At 41.7% G+C, this 21,691-nt stretch overlaps 1 protein-coding gene across 2 annotated transcripts; it reads left to right on the top strand.

Moving 5' to 3' along the window:
* The first annotated feature begins 287 nt into the window (after nucleotides 1-287).
* LOC135557792 (glycerophosphocholine phosphodiesterase GPCPD1-like) lies at nucleotides 288-19,816 on the top strand. Of its 2 annotated transcripts, none has more exons than XM_064991401.1 (21): nucleotides 288-400; nucleotides 829-966; nucleotides 1,269-1,361; nucleotides 1,693-1,783; nucleotides 1,888-1,972; nucleotides 4,062-4,137; nucleotides 4,754-4,795; nucleotides 5,759-5,882; nucleotides 6,208-6,448; nucleotides 6,706-6,868; nucleotides 7,750-7,882; nucleotides 8,324-8,378; nucleotides 8,468-8,560; nucleotides 8,637-8,714; nucleotides 8,904-8,943; nucleotides 13,422-13,477; nucleotides 13,621-13,686; nucleotides 13,917-14,053; nucleotides 14,245-14,380; nucleotides 14,461-14,621; nucleotides 17,146-19,816. In XM_064991401.1, the coding sequence occupies exons 3-21, from the start codon at nucleotides 1,313-1,315 to the stop codon at nucleotides 17,336-17,338; spliced, it is 2,019 nt and encodes a 672-aa protein (XP_064847473.1). In that variant the 5' UTR covers nucleotides 288-400; nucleotides 829-966; nucleotides 1,269-1,312; the 3' UTR covers nucleotides 17,339-19,816. The 2 variants fall into 2 exon arrangements, with proteins under 2 accessions (XP_064847473.1, XP_064847474.1); XM_064991402.1 differs by having other exon boundaries at nucleotides 1,254-1,361.
* The last annotated feature ends 1,875 nt before the right edge of the window (nucleotides 19,817-21,691 follow it).

Below are 21,691 nucleotides of genomic sequence, written 5' to 3'. Positions count from 1 at the left end.
AGAAGAGGACTGGCCACCCCACATAGCCTGGTTCCTCTCTAGGTTTCTTCCTAGGTTTTGGCCTTTCTAGGGAGTTTTTCCTAACCACCGTGCTTCTACACCTGCATTGCTTGCTGTTTGGGGTTTTAGGCTGGGTTTCTGTACAGCACTTTGAGATATCAGCTGATGTACGAAGGGCTATATGAATACATTTGATTGATTGACTATTTGAATCCGGTTGCATCAGTTTTAATGCGGGACTTTTATTTTGAAGGTTAAACGTTGAGTTCACTATTGTTTCTGATCATTAATGTTGTTCATTTCACACCGGTGAAAACAAGACTACTCGGCATCACAGACGTTGTTGATAACTATGCCAAATACTCCACATCGAACAAGATCTGGCCGCTGATGGAGAAATGTAAATGGTTACCATCTGTGCTTTATGCGACGATATTGTTTAGTTACAATGGTTAAGTTTTGTAGCGAGAGAAAGTAAAAACGCTTTTGTGGCTACGTTAGCTAGCTAACGTTAGTTTACTGGTTGTGTCTGCCCGCATTGGCGTAAAGGGCGCAGCTAGCTTGCAAGCTAGCGTACTTATTGTAAACCGCTGGTTATCCGGTTAGCATGGCTAACGCGTCAGTTTTGTTGACAAATCCTGAATTCCGGAATTAGGCGGTCTGAATTTAACTACATCATACGCAGTGTGCAAAATACAATAACGTTAGCTACCTCAAACATGAGAACGATCTAATACTAGTTTTATATATGTTATCCTGGTAACGATAGTTAGCTTGTTGAAAGTGCCCAAGTGATTGTGTTGATATGGTAATTTTTTTCTTATACAGCACAACGCAGCTGGACCGAACGGTGTTCATTCCAGTCTGATACTTCAGCATGGAATAGCCAGCACGGCTTCTCTTGAATCAATCCTTAATAACGTTAATGTTAGCTGTCTACCCCCTGGCAAATAACAAAAAAGCAAGGTATGTAGATATTCATTTTGTCTTAAAGAGAGCTAGTTCCTAGCAAAGAGCTGATTTTCAACATAACTATTGTAATTGTTCTCCAATTGTAAAATGTGTTCCCTGAATACCTAACTAGTAAGAATTTAACTCTATTGAATTTAAACTCTCTCTTCTAAAGAAGAGATGACAATTAACTTGTCTTTTTAGTCATATATATATGGCTAGCTAGTACCCAGCACAGCTTTGTTGGACGTTTGTTGATCCACTAAATCTATGCCTAAATCCATGCCTGTTTTACCATTAAGTTCCTGGTTTTCCAGCTTGATTTCACCTCCAATTGACCTTGTTTGTGCCTGTGTCAACTATGGAGACAACTCAAGTGACTTTGGCAGTTAGGGGAGACACATCCCCAGGTAAGACCAACCCCTACTGCAGGGCAACAGACTCATCTGAAACAAGAAGACTATTCAATTCAAGACAACTTTAGACAGAAAAATTGACAACTTTCCAGACAGTCAATCAGGAATGTCATCTTTTAGCTAATCTCAGTTAACCTATATCTAAAATTGTGCGTAATATGGTAAGATTCCCGATTACAAGCCTGTCCATGAGACTTTGGCTTTTGGCTAAAAAGTACTTGATCTTTTGAACCTAATAAGGGGTGGGGGGTGTTTGTGAAAATGCGTGCACGGTGTGTGTGTGTGTGGCACATTAATGGAACATAATAATATGGTGTATGACTAGGTGAGGTGATAGCTGTGGTTGGTAGCTGTGAAGCTTTAGGAGCCTGGTGCTATCAGAGAGCTGTGACCCTACAACCTGCTGAACACGATGGGTACATATCACTTTTCTCTTGGAATATGATCTGAATGATTTCTGTGTTGATGTTTGTAGCTACAGGGTGTTTAAGTAATTACACATATTATGTTCCTTCCCCAGCACATTGTGGAAGAGGATCATCAGTGTGCCCAGAGGTGCTGTGTCAACCTATCGCTATTTCAAAGGCCACTTCCTGGAGTCAAAGGTGAGTTCATTTTATGTGCAGTCAGCATGATGTATATTAAGCAAAATACATTGTAGTTTGTCTTTAAAAATGATTGTACCATAATCCAGTTAGGTAAGTAGTTGCTTTAGTGGTAATCTCATGTTGGCCATTGAGTGACAGTTGACAAAGGATTGACAGTATTGTCTTAACAGCAGGTTAGAGCCAGACTAGGAGTCGTTGTGTTGTGCTCTTAATCCTTCCTTTTGATGATGGTGATGAATAGCCTGCATACAGCGTGATCAACATTTTATATCCCCACTTCAGTTCTGGAGGCTGCTGATATTTTCACAGCTAATCTCTTTTAGGAAATTGAATGGCATTTAAATGTAATGTACTTCATACTAAACTGTTTAGAGGATGTTTTAATTCACACACAGTTCGTCTTCTGTGGAGCCACTGTAATCCAAGTGTGACCGAGTTAGTCTATGAGTAAGTCTGTTTTGAGTGAACACTAGAAAGCATTAGATTAGCTACGCTATAGCAGATCTAAGATCATTAATGGGTTATTTAGCTCACTTTCCCCACATCTGTGTTGATCCCCTCGAGCTGTCCTCTGTGCAGTTGCTACATAACTCTTAGACAGGAGAGCATGCCTCTGCCATCTGGCCATAGCTGAGCTCTGATCTGTGCACGTGACGTGAGCCTCTCTCATGTTATTTAATGCTACCCTAGACTTGGAAGTAGGAACAGACACACACACAAGCACAGTATGTTCTTTACCATTCCAATTATTAATGTCAGTTCTCAGTAATGTTCTCTATATGGCCAGCTTGGAGGCTCAAATTACGCCCTTTTTTTAAGCTCTTCCTCTTTCAGAGAGGGACAGCTAGAGAGAGGGCGTCTGGCTGTTGTGTCCTACAGACAGTAGCATATGAAGTAACACTATCACACCCGTGATGCGATGTGGAAACGAGGAAAAACAACTCATTTGAACTGTGCTGTCCCTTCCTGGTCTGAACTACTGTCAGTGGACTAGCAGCATTACTAACTTGTCAGAGAGCATAATTTGTTGACTATAGGCCAGCTGTAATGACAACACGTTTTACTATGTCTCTGTGGCCAGAAACCTAAAACCAGGACCACATTCAATTATTTTTGTGATTTAACCTGTTTTTAATACCAATTATAAAACAAGTTGTTTGGATTCTGGATGCTGATTGGTTGATAGCAGGGAGGTATTCACCACAGTCCCTGGGTAATGCCTGTTAGTTTCATTAGAATGATCCACTGCCCCACATCACAGCCAGGCAATTTATAAACTTAATCTTCCCTGTAAAAAAGTGACTAGACATTATTTCCCCATGCCACTAGGCTAGCATTTGGTTTGTCTAAACCTTTCTGCCTGCCTCTGATCTGTGCAACAACTTTTCCGTTTTTTACACTGTGACGAGACTGACAGCTTCTCTGAGCCAGCCAAATTCATTTTGGAACACTAGAATGGATATATCAAAAGAAATGGCAAAGGGAAAACAAATGAAAATGCACATAGTTTGTCATTTCAGCTGCTTGGTGTGATTGTGTGTTAGCTTTAGTTGGCTAGGAGAAGTAACTAGCCTGCATGGCAACCTTTTTTGCTTAAAAAGTTTGGAATGGACAACCAGTTCGTTTGACTATATTTGGACTATACAGTCTCGTGGAAGGATGAAATAAAACAAATGTACTCATTGAAATAACAAAAACCGTGAATGTCTACTTCCTATGGGCTGTTTCCCGGCCCTACGTTCCATGTTGGGCCTTCGAACAACCCTTAGTCAGGAGTTATTCACACAATCATCTCCAGGTATTCATGCCTTATTGCTTAAATATTGTAGCAGACCAATTTTGTTGGACCGGAGAGAAAAAATGATAATTCTAAAATGTTTTAAAGTAAGTATTCAAAGTCTTTCAGAGGAGATAGCAAAATATGTTACTGTAGTAGAAGAGATGACGCCAACGTTCTGCCTCCTGTCAACTAATAGAACCCCTTTGCAGATATCAACCAATGGTTGCTGACTGGCTTGCTGATTGGTAACCAAAGTGACCGTTGACGATATCTGTCTTAATGCTGTACTAAACATTGGCATTGCAGAGTGCAGGTGGTCCCTGTCAGGTGATAGTCACTAAGTGGGAGACCCACCAGCAGCCACGCCTGATGAGCCCCACAGGTATATAAACCAGAACGATGCCCGGCTTGGTTTGGGAAATGTTTCTATGCTTAGCTGAGGCAAGGGGATTCAGCAGCCATAAGACTGAACAATTTAATCAAATGGCCACCTGGACTATTTACACTCCCTCACCCCGCTACTCGCTGTTTATTATCTATGCACAGTCACTTTAACCAAACCTACATGTATAAATTATTTTGACTATCCTGTACCCCAGCGCATTGACTGGGTACCAGTACCCCCTGTATATAACCTTGTTATTGGTATTTTATTGTGTTACTTTTGATTTGATTTTCTTTAGAGTTTATTTAGTAAATATTTTCTTAACTATAATTAAGCATTTCACTGTATTTGTATTTGGCACATGTGACAAAACATTTGATCTGAGGCCACTCAAACACCATTGTTTCAGACCTAAGACAAAGCTCATTCAAAATCAGCTTGATGGGAACAAATCTAATATAATGTAGTTTCACCCTCAACCCAACAGCCTGACACTTTTTGGTCAAGGTTTAAAACATCAAATCTATATAATTATTATCACTATTTTATGTTGCTTTTAGAAGTATGGAGTTTTTTTTTTCTAAAGACCTCATGCCTGTTTATTTTCTTGCAGAATCACATCTTGATATTGACAATGGCCACTTTGGATTCCACAGTAAGTCCAACTAAATGTATCACATCTTGATTTAATCAATTTTTGGAAATTATCTTTGACACCCATTCAAATGAGTGGATTTGGCTAATTCAGCCACACCCGTTACTGACAGGTAAATAAAATTGAGCACACAGCAATTTCCATAGACAAACATTGGCAGTAGAATGGCCGGTACTGAAGAACTGTGACTTTCAACGTTGCACCGTCATAGGATGCCACCTTTCTAACAAGGGCCAATTGTGTGGCTCAGTCGGTAGAGCATGGCGCTTGCAACGCCAAGCGTCGTGGGTTCGATTCCCGCTAGGGCCACCCATATGTAAAAGTAGTGGCCCCAGCCGACTTGTAAGTCGCTTTGGACAAAAGCGTCTGCTAAATGGGATATATTATATTATATTATAAGTCAGTTTGTCAGATTCCGGTTACTGGCCCAACGCTCTTACCTGATAGGTTGACCTTAGTCCTTACCTTAACCACACTGCTAACCTTATGCCTATCCATTACCTTAAATTCAGACCAAAAATCACATTTCTGTTTTCAAGAATTATTACTATTTAGCCAATTTTGACTTTGCCCATGTAGTGGAAATTGCTCAGTTCTGCCTCCAAGGCAAGATTCATGACAATAAACATCAAACTGCTACTAAGTACCTGAGGAATGACTCAAACCTCTGGTTGAACTGAACTCTTCACAGGTTACATGTAAAGCACGTCCCCATTAGAGACTGCTAAGATTTGAGGTGACAGTTATCTGGTAAAATGTGAATTTGACTGTTTTCCCACCCTACACAATATGTTTAAACAATGGCTTTTATTTCCATAGCAATTTTCTCAAAAGTGCTTTGCATTGTTTGCGGATAGCTAACCTCATCCACCACCAAGTACTGTTACTCACCTGGGTGATCCAGCAGGAGCCATTTTGTGCCAGAACACTCACCACATGTTTCTCTGCGACTCCTTTCTGCAGATGGCTTAGAGTGTGTGGACTCTGGGTGGCTGACGTGCCAGACAGAGATCCGTTTGCGTCTGCACTACTCAAAGACGTCTCCTGTATCCATCACCAAGAAGAAATATAAGAAGTCTCGCTTCAGGTGAGGCCGAGAGACACGCGGCACTTATTCAACACTGTTTGCTGACAGAGTGCTTATCTAAGAGACTGTGGCTTGGATCAGAAGGGGCAGAATTTCCTCAAATGCAGATAGAAATTATCCCCCACAAAATTATGGAATTAAACCAAATATGGCACTAAAATAAATCCTCTTTATTCATGAAATATGCAGACAACTCCTGTAAAGGTAGTGATGAGAACACTAGTCCACCTGTTCATATTCATGACTTACTAGTCAGGCTTGTAAGGTCTCAAACCTTTCCCAATTTGACCACTGTTGACCTGTGACCTTTCCCCCCTTACCCCAGGATCAAGTTGACACTGGAAGGTGTAGAGGAGGAGGAGGATGATGAAGAGCAGGAGCAGAGCGCGGTGGCGTGGCACAAGATGACCACCACACTGGAGACCAGTATGATCAGTGGCGATGGGTACAAGTCCCGCCACTCCCAGCCTGAGTGTGGTTACGCCCTGGAAGCCTCACAGTGGACAGAGTACGTCATCCACTCCATGGACCCTGACAACCTGGAACTCACCTTTGACTTCTTTGAGGTACAGTTCACAGCAGGATGACTATTTGTAAGTCGCTCTGGATAAGAGCGTCTGCTAAATGACTTAAATGTAAATGTATTGTCAACTCTATAGAAACAACTGTTTTTCGTGTTGTAACTATACTCCCAAACCAGTGTTTTAGCAGAAAGTCTGTATCAGACCGTGTGTATGTGTATATATATATATATATACATACACACACACACACACACACAGAGAGAGTGAATCTATTAACCATTTCTTCCCCTCCTCAACAGGAGGACATGGGTGAGCATGTGGTGCCAGGGGATGCCCACCCGGGGACCGTGGGTACGGCCTGCCTTCTCTCCTCATTCTTTGTGGAGAGTGGCAAGGACACGGGTGTGGTCACTCTGCCCATCATGAAACGCAACTCCAGACAGACCCTTGGCAAAGTCCGAGGTGAGCAACCCCACTGTATCTCAGTGCAAGAGGCATCACTACAGTTACTGGTTAGAATCCAGGCTGTATCACATCCGCCCTTGATTGGGAGTCCCATAGGGCGGCGCACAGTTGGCCCAGCGTCGCCCGGGTTTGGCCGGGTTAGGTCGTCATTATAAATAAGAATTTGTTCTTAACTGGCTTACCTAGTTAAATACAGGTTAAATTTGAAAACTTCTATATTTCCCTGAGAGTGACTATGTTAAATAGATGGTCTAAAACTTGGATTCAGCCTCTATTGACTGACAGGTCTTTCAGAAATGGACTTAGAATTTCAGTTTTGGTGAATTAACTGACTATTTCAATACTAAAAATAAAAAAAGATTTCTCAAATTGAAAGTGAGGAGCTTCTTATTTCAAAACTTTTAAATTGTTTAATTCAAATCTCTTCCTACATTGGATGACTTAAATTTCAATTGACTCCTTCTAATGAAATTGTCGAGAAAAGGGAGGGGGGTAAACATTTTTTTCAATTGACCCCAACCCTGTAGAATACTGTAGGTCAGCACATCCAGTTCCTCCTGCCGCCCCTTTCCCTATGTAAACAGTCAACCTTCTGCTTAGCATGTAACTGTCAAACTGGGTGTGAAATAGGTCAAAACAGGAACTAGAATGTAAATGCGGGATTAGATGACTTGGGGCCAGAGGGTTAGCTAAGATGTTTCCCTGGTAAAAATACAAGTCAGATTAAAGTTAATTAATGAGTACAATTCACATAAAAAAAAAAAAAAATATATATATATATATATATATATATATATATATATATATATATATATATATATATATATATATATATATAAAAAATGTAAAATGTAAAGTCATGTATTTTTCTGTTCCAGTGGACTACCTGGTGATCCGTCCTATCGAGGGACTGCAGTGTGACATGAGCTCGTCCTTCACCAAGTACTGGAGGAAGAGGAGTGCCCCCCTGGATGTGGGCCACAGAGGGGCCGGCAGCACACACGCAGCCAAGTGAGAGAAACACACGACACAATTGATTATTAGAGGTTGATGTACCAAATGATTGTCTATGTGTGTGTTGAAGCAGGACTCTACTCAATAACAACACAAAGTCCCTTTTGTACTCTGTTTATTTAATGTTTGAATGCATTTGTCCTGTTCTGTCCGGCTTCAAAGTTTCAGTGTAAGTTTAGGACATGCTCAGTCAGACTGAGACATCAACAGGAAGTGGAGGTCAACGAACAGCAACAAAGACATTGTTCTTTCTGGTTTCTTGTCATGTCACTGTAATGGGAAAACCTTGCCTCTGAATCTCAGCCAGAAGTTGTCAGAGTGCAAGTCATTAACTAGTAGTCTGACCGTACACAATTGGTTTGGTATCTGTGTTATACTGTACATTGTGATTTGGGTGCCTTTGTCATTGGTTATCTTTGGTCTGATTTTGATTTTCAGACATACCAAAGTTAGGGAGAACACAATTGCCTCGTTTAAAAGTGCTGCCAATCATGTGAGTATTCCTAAAAAACGAATAAGACTTGAAAATGTATCTGATTTTACATCTGAGTTGACTGCATGTGTGTTGTATGTTTTCTGAAGGGGGCTGCCTATGTAGAGTTTGACGTCCATCTCTCCAAGGACTGCGTCCCCATCGTGTACCACGATCTCACCTGCTGCATCTCCACTAAGAAGGTAAACAACAACATAAATGTGGTCGGGTGCACCCTGTACAGCATCCTTACTTTTTATTTTATTTTCCTCCTGTCAGAAAGGAGACAAACTCTCTCTGGACCTGTTTGAAGTTCCTGTCAAAGACCTCACATACGACCAGCTTCAGCAGCTCAAGGTAGAAGAGCTTTTAACTACAGCTAGCCTCTGGCTTCTCCTTTACTAGTTAATACACTCAGATGCCAGTCCTTGAAATGGGTCAATATGAAGTATATTTTTTGTCATGTAGACTATGGTTTATCCCACACTATTTAGGAGTAGACCTATATGATGTGAAAGATGACTTGGTTTTGTGTTTGATGAACAGTTGGGCCATGCTTCTGCCTTGAAGGTGAACGACCACAAAGGTATAGTGTATTTTCTTATATTTCGCTGGCTATAATACCCACCACAAAATCCTACACACAATGCCCCATAATGACAAAGTGAAAACAGGTTTTTAGAATTTTTTTACAAATATATAAAAAAAATACAAAACATTTACCTTGTTCACGTATTCAGACCCTTTGCAATGAGACTCGAAATTGATCTCAGGTGCATCCTTTTTCCATTGATCATCCTTGATGTTTCGACAACTTGATTGGAGTCCACCTGTGGTAAATTTAATTGATTGGACATGATTTGGAAGTCAAATGCCTGTCTGTATAATGTCCCACAGTTAACAGTGCATGTCAGAACAAAAAAAGTCATGAGGTCGAATTAATTGTCCCTGGAGCGCCAAGACAGGATTGTGTCGAGGCACCGATCTGGAGATGGGTACCAAAAAATATCTGCGGAATTAAAGGTCAACAAGAACACAGTGGCCTCCATCATTCTTTAATAGAAGAAGTTTAGAACCACCAAGACTTCAGAGAGCTGGCTGCCCGGCCAAACTGAACAATCGGGGGAGAAGGGCATTGGTCAAGAAGGTGACCAAGAACGCGATGGTCACTCTGACAGAGCTCCAGAGTTCCTTTATGGAGATGGGAGAACCTTCCAGAAGGACAACCATCTCTGCAGCCCTCCACCAATCAGGCCTTTATGGTAGAGTGGCCAGACAGAAGCCACTCCTCAGTAAAAGTCATCTGACAGCCTGCTTGGAGTTTTACAAAAGGCATCTAAAGGACTCTGACCATGAGAAACAAGATTCTCTGGTTTGATGAAACCAAATCAAATGTATTCATATAGCCCTTCGTACATCAGCTGATATCTCAAAAGTGCTGTACAGAAACCCAGCCTAAAACCCCAAACAGCAAGCAATGTAGGTGTAGAAGCACAGTGGCTAGGAAAAACTCCCCAGAAAGGCCAAAACCTAGGAAGAAACCTAGAGAGGAACGAGGCTATGTGGGGTGGCCAGTCCTCTTCTGGCTGTGGCGATTATAACAGAAAATGGCCAAGATGTTCAAATGTTCATAAATGACCAGCATGGTCAAATAATAATAATCACAGGCCGAACAGTTGAAACTGGAGCAGCAGCACGGCCAGGTGGACTGGGGACAGCAAGGAGTCATCGTGTCAGGTAGTCCTGAGGCCTGGTCCTAGGGCTCAGGTCCTCTGAGAGAGAAAGAGAGAATTAGAGAGAGCATACTTAAATTCACACAGGACACCGGATAGGACAGGAGAAGTACTCCAGATATAACAAACTGACCCTAGCTCCCTGACACAAACTACTGCAGCATAAATACTGGAGGCTGAAACAGAGGGGTCAGGAGACACTGTGGCCCCATCTGATGGCACCACCGGACAGGGCCAAACAGGAAGGATATAACCCCACCCACTTTGCCAAAGCACAGCCCCCACACCGCTAGAGGGATATCTTCAACCACCAACTTACCATCCTGAGACCAGGCCGAGTATAGCCCACAAAGATCTACGCCACGGCACAAAGGGGGGGGTGCCAACCCAGACAGGAAGATCACATCAGTCACTCAAACCACTCAAGTAAAGCACCCCTCCTAGGGACGGTATGAAAGAGCCCTAGTAAGCCAGTGACTCAGCCCCTGTAATAGGGTTAGAGGCAGAGAATCCCAGTGGAGAGAGGGGAACCGGCCAGGCAGAGACAGCAAGGGCGGTTCGTTGCTCCAGAGCCTTTCCGTTCACCTTCACACTCCTGGGCCAGACTACACTCAATCATATGACCCACTGAAGAGATGAGTCTTCAGTAAAGACTTAAAGGTTGAGACCGAGTTTGCGTCTCTGACATGGGTTGGCAGACCATTCCATAAAAATGGAGCTCTATAGGAGAATACCCTGCCTCCAGCTGTTTGCTTAGAAATTCTAGGGACAATTAGGAGGCCTGCGTCTTGTGACAGTAGCGTACCTGTAGGTATGTATGGCAGGACCAAATCAGAGAGATAGGTAGGAGCAAGCCCATGTAATGCTTTGTAGGTTCGCAGTAAAACCTTTAAATCTGCCCTTGCCTTGACAGGAAGCCAGTGTAGGGAGGCTAGCACTGGAGAAATATGATAAAAATGTTGGGTTCTAGTCAGGATTCTAGCAGCCGTATTTGGCACTAACTGAAGTTTATTTAGTGCTTTATCTGGGTAGCTGGAAAGTAGAGCATTGCAGTAGTCTAACCTAGAAGTGACAAAAGCTTGGATTAATTTTTCTGCATCATTTTTGGACAGAAAGTTTCTGATTTTTGCAATGTTATGCAGATGGAAAAAAGCTGTCCTTGAAACAGTCTTGATATGTTCTTCAAAAGAGAGATCAGGGTCGAGAGTAAAGCCGAGGTCCTTCAGTTTTATTTGAGACGACTGTACAACCATTAAGATTAATTGTCAGATTCAACAGAAGATCTCTTTGTTTCTTGGGACCTAGAACAAGCATCTCTGTTTTGTCCGAGTTTAAAAGTAGAAAGTTTGCAGCCATCCACTTCCGTATGTCTGAAACACATGCTTCTAGCGGGGGCAATTTCGGGGCTTCACCATGTTTCATTGAAATGTACAGCTGTGTGTCATCCGCATAGCAGTGAAAGTTAACATTATGTTTTCGAATGACATCCCCAAGAGGTAAAATATATAGTGAAAACAATAGTGGTCCTAAATCGGAACCTTGAGGAACACCGAAATTTACAGTTGATTTGTCAGAGGACAAACTGATATCTTGCCGACAGATCAGATCTAAACCAGGCCAGAACTTGTCCGTGTAGAACAATTTGGGTTTCCAATCTCTCCAAAAGAATGTAGTGATCGATGGTATCAAAAGCTGCACTAAGGTCTGGGAGCACGAGGACAGATGCAGAGCGTCGGTCTGATTCCATGAAAAGGTCATTTACCACCTTCACAAGTGCAGTCTCTGTGCTATGATGGGGTCTAAGCATTTCGTATACATTGTTTGTCTTCGGGAAGGCAGTGAGTTGCTGCGCAACAGCCTTTTCTAAAAAAAAAAATTTGAGAGGAATGGAAGATTCGATATAGGCCGATAGTTTTTTATATTTTCTGGGTCAAGGTTTAGCTTTTTCAAGAGAGTCTTTATTACTGCCACTTTTAGTGAGTTTGGTACACATCCGATGGATAGAGAGCTGTTTATTATGTTCAACATAGGAGGTCCAAGCACAAGAAGCAGCTCTTTCAGTAGTTTAGTTGGAATAGGATCCAGTATGCAGCTTGACGGTTTAGAGGCCATGATTATTTTCATCATTGTGTCAAGAGATATAGTACTAAAACACTTGAGTGTCTCTTGATCCTAGGTCCTGGCAGAGTTGTGCAGACTCAGGACAACTGAGCTTTGAAGGGATACGCAGATTTAAAGAGGAGTCCGTAATTTGCTTTCTAATAATCATGATCTTTTCCTCAAAGAAGTTAATGAATGTATTACTGCTGAAGTGAAAGCCATCCTCTCTTGGGGAGTGCTGCTTTTTCGTTAGCTTTGTGACATTATCAAAAAGGAATTTTGGATTGTTCTTATTTTTCTCAATTAAGTTGGAAAAATAGGATGATCGAGCCAAGATTGAACTCTTTGGCCTGAATGCCAATCTGGAGGAAACCTGGCACCAACCCTATGGTAAAGCATGGTGGTGGCAGCATCATGCTGTGGGGATGTTTTTCAGCGGCAGGGACTGGGAGACTAGTCAGGATCGAGGCAAAGATGAACGGAGCAAAGTACAGGGATATCTTTGATGAAAACCTGCTCCAGAGCGCTCAGGACCTCTGACTGGTGTGAAGGTTCCCCTTCCAACAGGACAACGACCCTAAGGACACAGCCAAGACAACGTAGGAGTGGCTTCGGAACGAGTCTCTGAATGTCCTTGAGTGGCCCAGCCAGAGCCCGGACTTGAACCCAATCGAACATCTCCGGAGAGACCTGAAAATAGCTGTGCAGCGACGTTCCCATCCAACCTGACGGAGCTTGAGAAGATCTGCAGAGAAGAATGTGAGGAACTCCCCAAAAACAGGTGTGCCAAGCTTTTAGTGTCATACCCAAGAAGACTTGAGGCTGTAATCGCTGCCAGAGGTGCTCAACAAAGTACTGAGTAAAGGGTCTGAATACTTAAGTAAAAACCTATGCACCCTATGTGATATTTCAGTTTATTTTTTAATACATTTTTTTTTTAAATACATTTTAATACATTTTTTAATACATTTGCATGTATTACATATGTTTTAAAGAAACTGTTTTGGGGTATTGTGTGTAGATTGATGAGGAAAAATAAACAATTTAATCAATTTTAGGATAAGGCTGTAACATAACAAAATGTGGAAAAGGTCAAGGGGTCTGAATACCTTCCAAATGCACTGCATGTCTGCTCCTTGCATCATTGTTTTAAAGCAGTTGAACATGAACCATCAGAGCAGCTGAACTGTGTATCGTGAAGTGCATGGTTTACTCCCACTTTCTTTCTTAGATGATGATGAAGAGGAAGAGGTTGACGAGCATCAGCCCTTCCCTTCCTTTTCCCAGGTAGATAACCTCCTAGTTGGTGTCACCGCTGTCGAGGTTACCATATGATGGGGTTATTTGGTGATCTTTGTGAACTAGCCTATCCCAACCTTGAGGTTCTGTGTCCTGTTAAATCTGATTCCCTATGTCATGTCATGTTCCAGATATTCCAAGCAGTGCCTGAAAATGTGGGCTTCAACATCGAGCTGAAGTGGGTTTGTCAGATGAGGGTAGGTACAGCCAGTCAGTTATACTGGAGATGGGACGTCACGAGGTGGCCGTGCAAGAAAGTACCTAAGTGGCTGAAACGATGAGCACGTACATGACCCATCTGTTTTTTTGGGGGGTTAGGGGTTGCAGTTCAAGTCAAATAGGAACACTTTGTACTTTTAACTATCCTATCATGGTCCTATAGTAACAACCCTTATCACATTGATGGTTGTGATTTTGTTTACAACAGGATGGTTCGTGGGAAGGAAACCTGTCCTCGTACTTCAACATGAACCTGTTTCTGGACATCATACTGACCTGTGTGCTGCAGAGAGCTGGCAAGAGACGCATCGTCTTCTCCTGCTTCGACCCTGACGTCTGCACTATGTAAGCACCGCTTACCCACCAGTTATCCAACAGTCAGACTGAAGACAGTGTTAACCTGCCGAGCTGAAGCCTTGTTTACATAGGCAGTCATAAACATACATATTACTACTATGTAGCCGTTATGAAGGCTTTATGAATGCATACGTAAGGGGGGGGGGAAAGTTCACCATAAATGCTGTATTCTCCCCAAGGGTTCGTCAGAAGCAGAACAAGTACCCCATCCTGTTCCTGACCCAGGGCATCTCTGAGATCTACCCGGAGCTCATGGACATCCGCTGTCGCACCACACAGATCGCCATGAGCTTCGCACAGAGCGAAAACCTCCTGGTGAGTGGTGGAACTGGGATGGATGGATGCATGTGTCTGTGCTAATTTAGGGGATCATTCAACTCTGATTGTGTCTGTAGGGTATTAGTGCCCACACTGAGGAGCTCCTTCACAATCTGGAGCACATCCGAGAGGCCCAGTCTAAAGGCCTGGTAGTGTTCTGCTGGGGAGACCTCAACAACGACCACGACAACAGGACCAAGCTACGGGAACAGGGCATTGACGGTCTCATCTACGACAGGTAAACATTCGTCTGATGATGGTCTATGACTGGTAAATCCGTTTGGCTCATATAGGGGCAGGTTACCAGACACAGATTAAAGCTTGTGCTAGACTAAAAAGCACTTGTGCTAGACTAGAAAGCTTGCTGTTTTACTCCAAGACTAGACTTAATGGAGAGGACCCCCCCCTTATCTTGCCCAATGTGCTGTTTGTTTTTAGTTCCCGAGAGGCCTAGCCAAAGGTTAGCTATAATAAAATATTTTGTTAGGACTTAAGAGTTTGTCCCTCAGGCAGGTACACCCTGATCTCATGTAGTTATGTAAACCAGTGTCTAAGTATCTATCCTGATCACACTATCAACAGCTATTGACTGTTGACTGTTGTTCAATGTTTTTGATTGGACTTCTCAACATTGCTCTAGAGTTTATTAGTTACATGCACAGGATCGCAGATATAATTGCAGGGTACAGTGAAATTCTTAAGCTTCGAGCTCCAACAGTGCAGGTCAAGAGAAGTGAATGGGACAATAATAATATATACATTTTTACAACTGCAACAATGAAAATGGTCCATTATGGGTCAGTAATTGTAGTGTAAAAACACAATCAGCGTATCAGTTAAGGACATCATAATATAAGGTTACATATTATTACAACCTAAAAACACACACAGTAGGCAAATATTGACTCACTTGTTGTTCAGCCACCGTAGCTTAGAGAATTCAAGTAGATATAGCTGGGTCGGAGAGATGCTTCCTTCAAAGAACAGACACGTCATGTGACCTGACATCAGCGAGAACTGGTTTTATAATACTGCCTCAGCAGTATAGACCTATTTTACGTAAATTGCACCTTTGAACTGTGGCCGACATGTTTGGCCGTGATGGGGTTTCTTCCAGCTGTATCTTATCACTGGAATACACCAGATACATTTTCTCCAGTCCCCTGCTTATTGTCTTAATAACTGGGAGTTGGTAGAAGTTGCCCCTAACAGCAGATGCAGGGTCAGATAATCTTTCAACCCTTATTGAGAGTAATATAATCTGACCATAGATCTGTGGTTAAAATGGCCATTTCTACCTGGAGCTGATAACTGTGCCTCTTTCTTTCAGAATATGTGAAAGCTGGTGGCCAAATCATGTCATTGACTCTCACCCTACTGGTTCTTCTGATGCCAGTAATGTTTCTCTGGTTCCTGGTTGTGCTTATTTACTCACCCCTGATTTTGGATCTTTTGTTTCCTCGTGACTACTGCCTGAATGAAAGCCCCTGGTCTGGTCAATAACTGTAACAGACCAGCAGGGTTCCATGACAATGATGCAAGACAATTGACTTCTCATTTGGCTAAACTGTGTGGCGAACTAGGCTATCTTCCCCTTTTCCTGCGATAGTCTCCCTAGAGTTTGCACTTATGAAAAAGTGTGTTGGTAGCAACATTTTACCCGACTTTATATTAAAATGTTAATATTGATTGTCTAAAGCAACGATTGATTGGTCAACTGCCCTGTCTATCATTTTTGAGATGAGATGTCCCCAGTGGATAAAGGTTGCTCCTTATCATGCTTTTATCAGTTTGTTTATGTTCCGCTTTATTACTCCCACTTCCAGCTCTTCTTCAGCACTGACCATTTCCAGACAGAGGCCTATGTAGATGCATGGCATATAAAGCACCCAGTTAGCGCGACTGGCTGTTTTGTTGGAATGTCAGGTAGTCAGGCAGCATGGCTGATTCACGAGCAAGTGGCTGTAAGAACCTGTTTACATTGAGCTGAATTCTGTTGTGTGTCCATGGGTGTGTGCACTGTTCTTTTGAATGCCCGTTGGAAACATTATGTTCACTGCGCATTCTGGTTTTCACCTGCAAGTATTTAACCTTTCAGATTTGCATGCTCTTTATTTAGGGCCAAGGAAGTATCATGAGTTCGGGGTCACTAATATGCCTTCCAGCTAGTTGTAGAATGGATGTTCCCAAACTGGTGACATCGTCCTGTGCACAATGTTCTCATGACTGAGAACAGCTTGAGTTCAGCTCGCTACTCTCTTTGGCTTTGCAGAGTATTGTGTATTTCAGTCTGTTACAACTTCTCAGGGATTTCATAGCTTGACGGGTGAACAATGATTTGTTTATGAATTATTTATAATGATTAAGAATCGGCATAGATGCATGAAAAATATGGGTGTTCGCGTAGTGGTCTTTTCCATTAGTGCATGTAATGTAGAGCGGTTGGGGAAAAGCCTATTGTAGTAGTTGTGTTGTCATTAATGATACTGCTAGAAGCTAATCCCTTCTCTTTTGCTTTATGCTACAACATTGTACAGTAGCTGATCATGTAATGTGAGTTTGTTTTTATTGCTAAGGCTTATGTTGACATGCTATCGATCATGTTGATTAGCCCTTTGTTATGTAGACACTGAGAAACCAGATACCAGACAGCTTTACTTTGAACAGCACCTCTGTGTTCCCTTGTGTACCTGAGTTAGTTCTTCTGTCTTTGGCTCATTAACAGATGTTTGTTTTTCTCCTTTCCCCATCTTTCTCTCCAGGATCTGTGACGACCAGGTCGAGCAGCCTAACATCTTCAAAGTAGAGGAGCAGCACACGCTGCAGGAAACGCTCAAGAGCTTTGTGTGTTCCTGCTACACCATCCCCTGCCAGGCGGCTCCTGTCTGCCGCTCCTCCACCTCCAAGGAGCACAACGGCAGTGCAGAGTCTGACTCTGGCCTCAGCTCCTCCTGAACAACTCACTGCCTCCTAAGTTTGTCACTAGATCGGACAGAAGCATAAATGCATAAAGACAGAATTGATGAGTAAGTGTACACTACTTGTTTTTAATTAAGTGTCAGAGTGTAACATAGGAGCTACACTAGGGAAGAGGGAAAATGATTATTATTTTTTAACCCGTTGTACTGGAAGTGTAACTTTTTGCCTGCGTGAGCAGAGCGCAAGCCACTTTATCCTAATGTTCTCAGGTGTGAGCTGCTTGTCAATTTTTTAACTTTGAGCAGTGCAAGCCTCTCGCAAAGCTACCGCGCTTACGCCTGGTTTCATTGAAGTGAATTGAAGCGAATCACACTCTGAAAAAGTTGCACGTCCGGTGTAGCTCCTATGCTAGGGGTTAGGTGCTGTGATGGTAATCACAATGGTGGTTTACAAAACACTTCTATCCTGTCTAGCACTTCTATCTTGTCTGACCAGAAAGTGACAACTCTTACTGAACTTACCTCCACTCGGTCCACGGAAGCCATACACAAGCTGTGTCCAGATCAGTTGTCTCTTAGCTGTTTGTTTTAACTGGAAAAAGGATGGTGTTTTGCCAGAAAAGGCGTCTGGTATTTGTTATTTGGATTTTAGTTCTACACAATTGAATGACTGTGGGATCTGCACCTTAGTCACAATAATAATGGAATTCCCTGTACATTCACAGGTCTTCACTTACAAATTAATGCCTACTCAAGGAATTTATTTTCAAGTGCATCTTTTATTTAGAAAATTTACTAAATACAAATCAAACTAAAGTGCTGAAATTAACTGTATATTAGCTTTTCCAGATATAAAGTTTCTTATTGGAGTATCATAGGTTTAATTTAAGCATATGCTGTAGTTTGAAGTCTTTATGCGGATAATGATTTCCATCTGCGTTATGATTTTCCTCATGATATAGCCAACATTTTACAATAGCAGTGTTATTTTTGTCACTCATATAATTTTGACGGAGTATTGCAGTAGAACAAGATCATTCGGGACAGTGACCAAAACTTTCTCAGGTGGTTTTAAATTTAAATGTCCATTTGAACTTAAACTCATGCAATCTGATTTGTATTAGGAGTGCCCTGAGCTGTGCCATTAATGAAGTGTCATTACCTGATGCCCAGATTATGAAGTGTTGCTGTGGGTGCCTAAATCTGAACAGATTAATAATATCACTTTAATGACCTGTTGAATGACCAGTAGAAAAACTGTTTGTTTTTGCTCTCAACACCACCTTAAATCTGTGTGAGCTCAAAAGTCACCATTAGGGAAAGGTATACACTCCTACGTATTTATTTGTACAGTGAAACTAAAATATTTCGTTTTGAACTCAAGCATTTTGGATTTCAGATAAAATGTTTGAGGCGACAGTTACACATCTGTAATTTTCTCACTCGTCATTATCCACCATTCATTTGTGATTATCCACAAAGTGTGGTAGCATCCACATTTAATATAGAAGTGTTCAGAAACCTGTTCTTTTCTTATTAACAATCAAAAAAAAAGTAGAGGCAGTGAATTCATTTCTAAATGGTAAAACATATGTATTTAAAATGCTCTCAAATAAAAGGTGACATTCGGTACTGTCGCCTCATTTTAAAACATTTGATCCCAAATACTGGAGTACAGAGACAAATTCAAAGTTTTAGCTTCATATCCAAATAGGTCGGGGAGTATCGGTAGCCCTTTGTTATGGCTAGGTCTAGTCCACACAACTTCATCCCTATCTCCTTTGATGAGAAGGGTTTTCTTAGTAGCTGTGCTTGCTCAACACATATGCCATTTAGCAGATTTATTTTTCTTCCCCCAAAGCGACTTAGTCATGCATACATTTTATGTATGAGTGGTCCCGGGAATCAAACCCACTATCCCGACGTTGCAAGCGCCATGCTCTACCAACTGAACTACAGAGGACCACATCAGAAAGCCTTAATGGGGAAGTTGTATGATTTACTCGTCTGACTGCCACTTGTTTCAGTCTCTTCATACCTCTGATGATTTAATGCAATAGAAGACCAATATTTGTCTTGCCTCCACTGAACAAAAGTGTTTTTTTCTTTTTTTCATTGCACAGTTTTCTTGCTACATTGCAACTCACATTTTTCCTACCGTCTGTTTTTTGTTCTACAATCTTTTATTTAAATGCACATGGAAGACATGTAACTGTCTATTTTTCCTAAATGGTGTAAACATTTCACTTGAACACAGAGAAGCAAGCACAGCTTGCATTGTTGTAGAAATGTATAGTCTGTCTGCTCGTTTGTCTGTTTTAAGTTCTAAAAGTATCTTAATGTTTGACACGTCTACTGTATGTATGGCCTACTGTTAGTCATAATGCATGCCTCTCAGACATGGTGGACTGGGTGACACGAGTTGATTGTATCGACTGTCGTTCATGTCACACCCCTGCTACTCTGTCTGGACAATACAATGCTAGCTAAATTAATAAAATGATTTAGAAACGTATTTTGTAAGACTTTCTTTTACACATTGCAGAAATTGACATACCGGCCCGGGGACTAGTATTTTTAAGAGTGTACCGCACAGTATGAGTGATTTGTTTATTAGAGAAATAATGTTGATCTGGTTCTGAATTTACAACCACCGGAGGGAGGCCTTTGGTTTGCCTTGAACATTGTCACCAAGCAACATTATCCTGGGTGTACTTAACTCCTTCTGCCTTGGCAAGGTGCCATGTTTTTGTTTGTCTTCTGCAGTGCTGTTTCCAGCACCTGTACTAGTTTAGTGGACAGTGTAAGGTTCGGCGTTATGTCACCACACAAGCACAGCTGGAACTATTATTATCTGTCAACTTTATGCTGACATGCAGAGGCTGCTTTTACACAGTCGACTTCTGATATTTTTCTCACTAATTAGTCTTTTGACCAATCAGATCAACTCTGAAAAATATCTGATTTGAAAAGATCTGTGATTATTCAAAATACACATTTTGTGGAAAAAATATCAGAATTTGGTTGCCTGTTTTAAACAAATGATGTATAAACCCTGGAATGCTGAGACTACATACTATGTATTAGGTGGATTCAAAGCCTATCAAACATATTGGCTCTCCCCAGTAGGAGCAGTCCACCATGGGAATTATTGGAATTGTACAGTATTTCAATTGAATGTTTCAAGGACAAAATTAAATGTATTTAGCTATTATTTTTGTCGTGGGAACAGTAACATGAGTAATCTAAAAAATACTTAAGGAAAATGTTTTTATTTGTATGTCGAACACACATAATATAATAAAGTATGCATTAAGTTGTCTGTAATAGAATACACATGTCAAAGACATAAATAAACCCATTTATATAGCTTCCAAAACATTTTTTTTTGCAATGGAGTACCAAGATGGCTTCACGGCTTCTTCAATACAGGCACCCTGTCAGTTATCCAGAGTTTATACACATTGGTTTAAACGCAGCCAGAGTAACACGCACACACAGAAGCATACATTTAATCAAATCCTGGGTGTCTAATGTGGCTTTGTCCCTTCGTCTGCACTACTGCTAACATTGCCATTTTGCACTCATTAATCTCGTTCTTCAGAATTCACATGGAGAAGATGTAACTTTAGATCAATGCACGGCACTCCCATTTCCTCGAGACAGGTGGTTTGGTGCAGTGTGTTTTAGCCATGATTTTATTGCCACCTAGTGCTCAATGATGGAAACAGACTTGAACCTTCTCTTAATGTCTAGGTGTGATGATAGGATATACTTTTGTATGTATAGCGTATGTGGACACCCCTTCAAATTAGTGGATTCGGCTATTTCAGCCACACCCTTTGCTGATGTGTATAAAATAAAGCACACAACAATCTCCATAGACAAACATTAGCAGTAGAATGGCTTTACTGAAGAGCTCAGTGACTTTCAATGTAGCACTGTCATTGGATGCCACCTTTCCAACAAGTTAGTTCATCAACTTCATGCCCTGCTAGAGCTGTCCGGTCAACTGTAAGTGCTGTGGAAGTGGAAACTTCTAGGAGCAACAACGTCTCAGTCACGAAGTGGTAGGACACAAGCTCGCAGAATGGGACTGCCTAGTAGTGAAGCGCATAAAAGTAATCTGTCCTCTGTTGCAACACTCACTATGAGTTCCAAACTGCCTCTGGAAGCAACATCAACAACATGTTCTTCAGGAGCTTCAAGAAATTGGTTTCCATGGCCGAGCAGCCTAAGATCACTATGCGCAATGCCAAGCGTCGCCTGGAGAGGCTTAAAGCTCGCCACCATTGGACTCTGTAGCAGTGTAAATATGTTCTCTGGAGTGATGGATCACGCTTCACCATCTGGCAGTCTGGGTTTGTTGGATGCCAGAAGAAAGCTACCT

This window comes from Oncorhynchus masou, chromosome 16 (genome assembly GCF_036934945.1).
Source record: "Oncorhynchus masou masou isolate Uvic2021 chromosome 16, UVic_Omas_1.1, whole genome shotgun sequence".
NCBI classification, from domain to species: Eukaryota; Metazoa; Chordata; class Actinopteri; order Salmoniformes; family Salmonidae; genus Oncorhynchus; species Oncorhynchus masou.
This window is presented reverse-complemented; position numbering and strand designations above follow the sequence as displayed.

What these genes read in the sequence shown, in the direction of transcription:
- LOC135557792 (XM_064991401.1), top strand. Translation starts at nt 1,313, where the DNA reads ATGGAGACAACTCAAGTGACTTTGGCAGTTAGGGGAGACACATCCCCA. An exon ending in TAGGGGAGACACATCCCCAG is followed by an intron (nt 1,362 to 1,692) that starts GTAAGACCAACC and finishes GTGTATGACTAG; the next exon opens with GTGAGGTGATAGCTGTGGTT. An exon ending in TTAAAAGTGCTGCCAATCAT is followed by an intron (nt 8,379 to 8,467) that starts GTGAGTATTCCT and finishes TGTTTTCTGAAG; the next exon opens with GGGGCTGCCTATGTAGAGTT.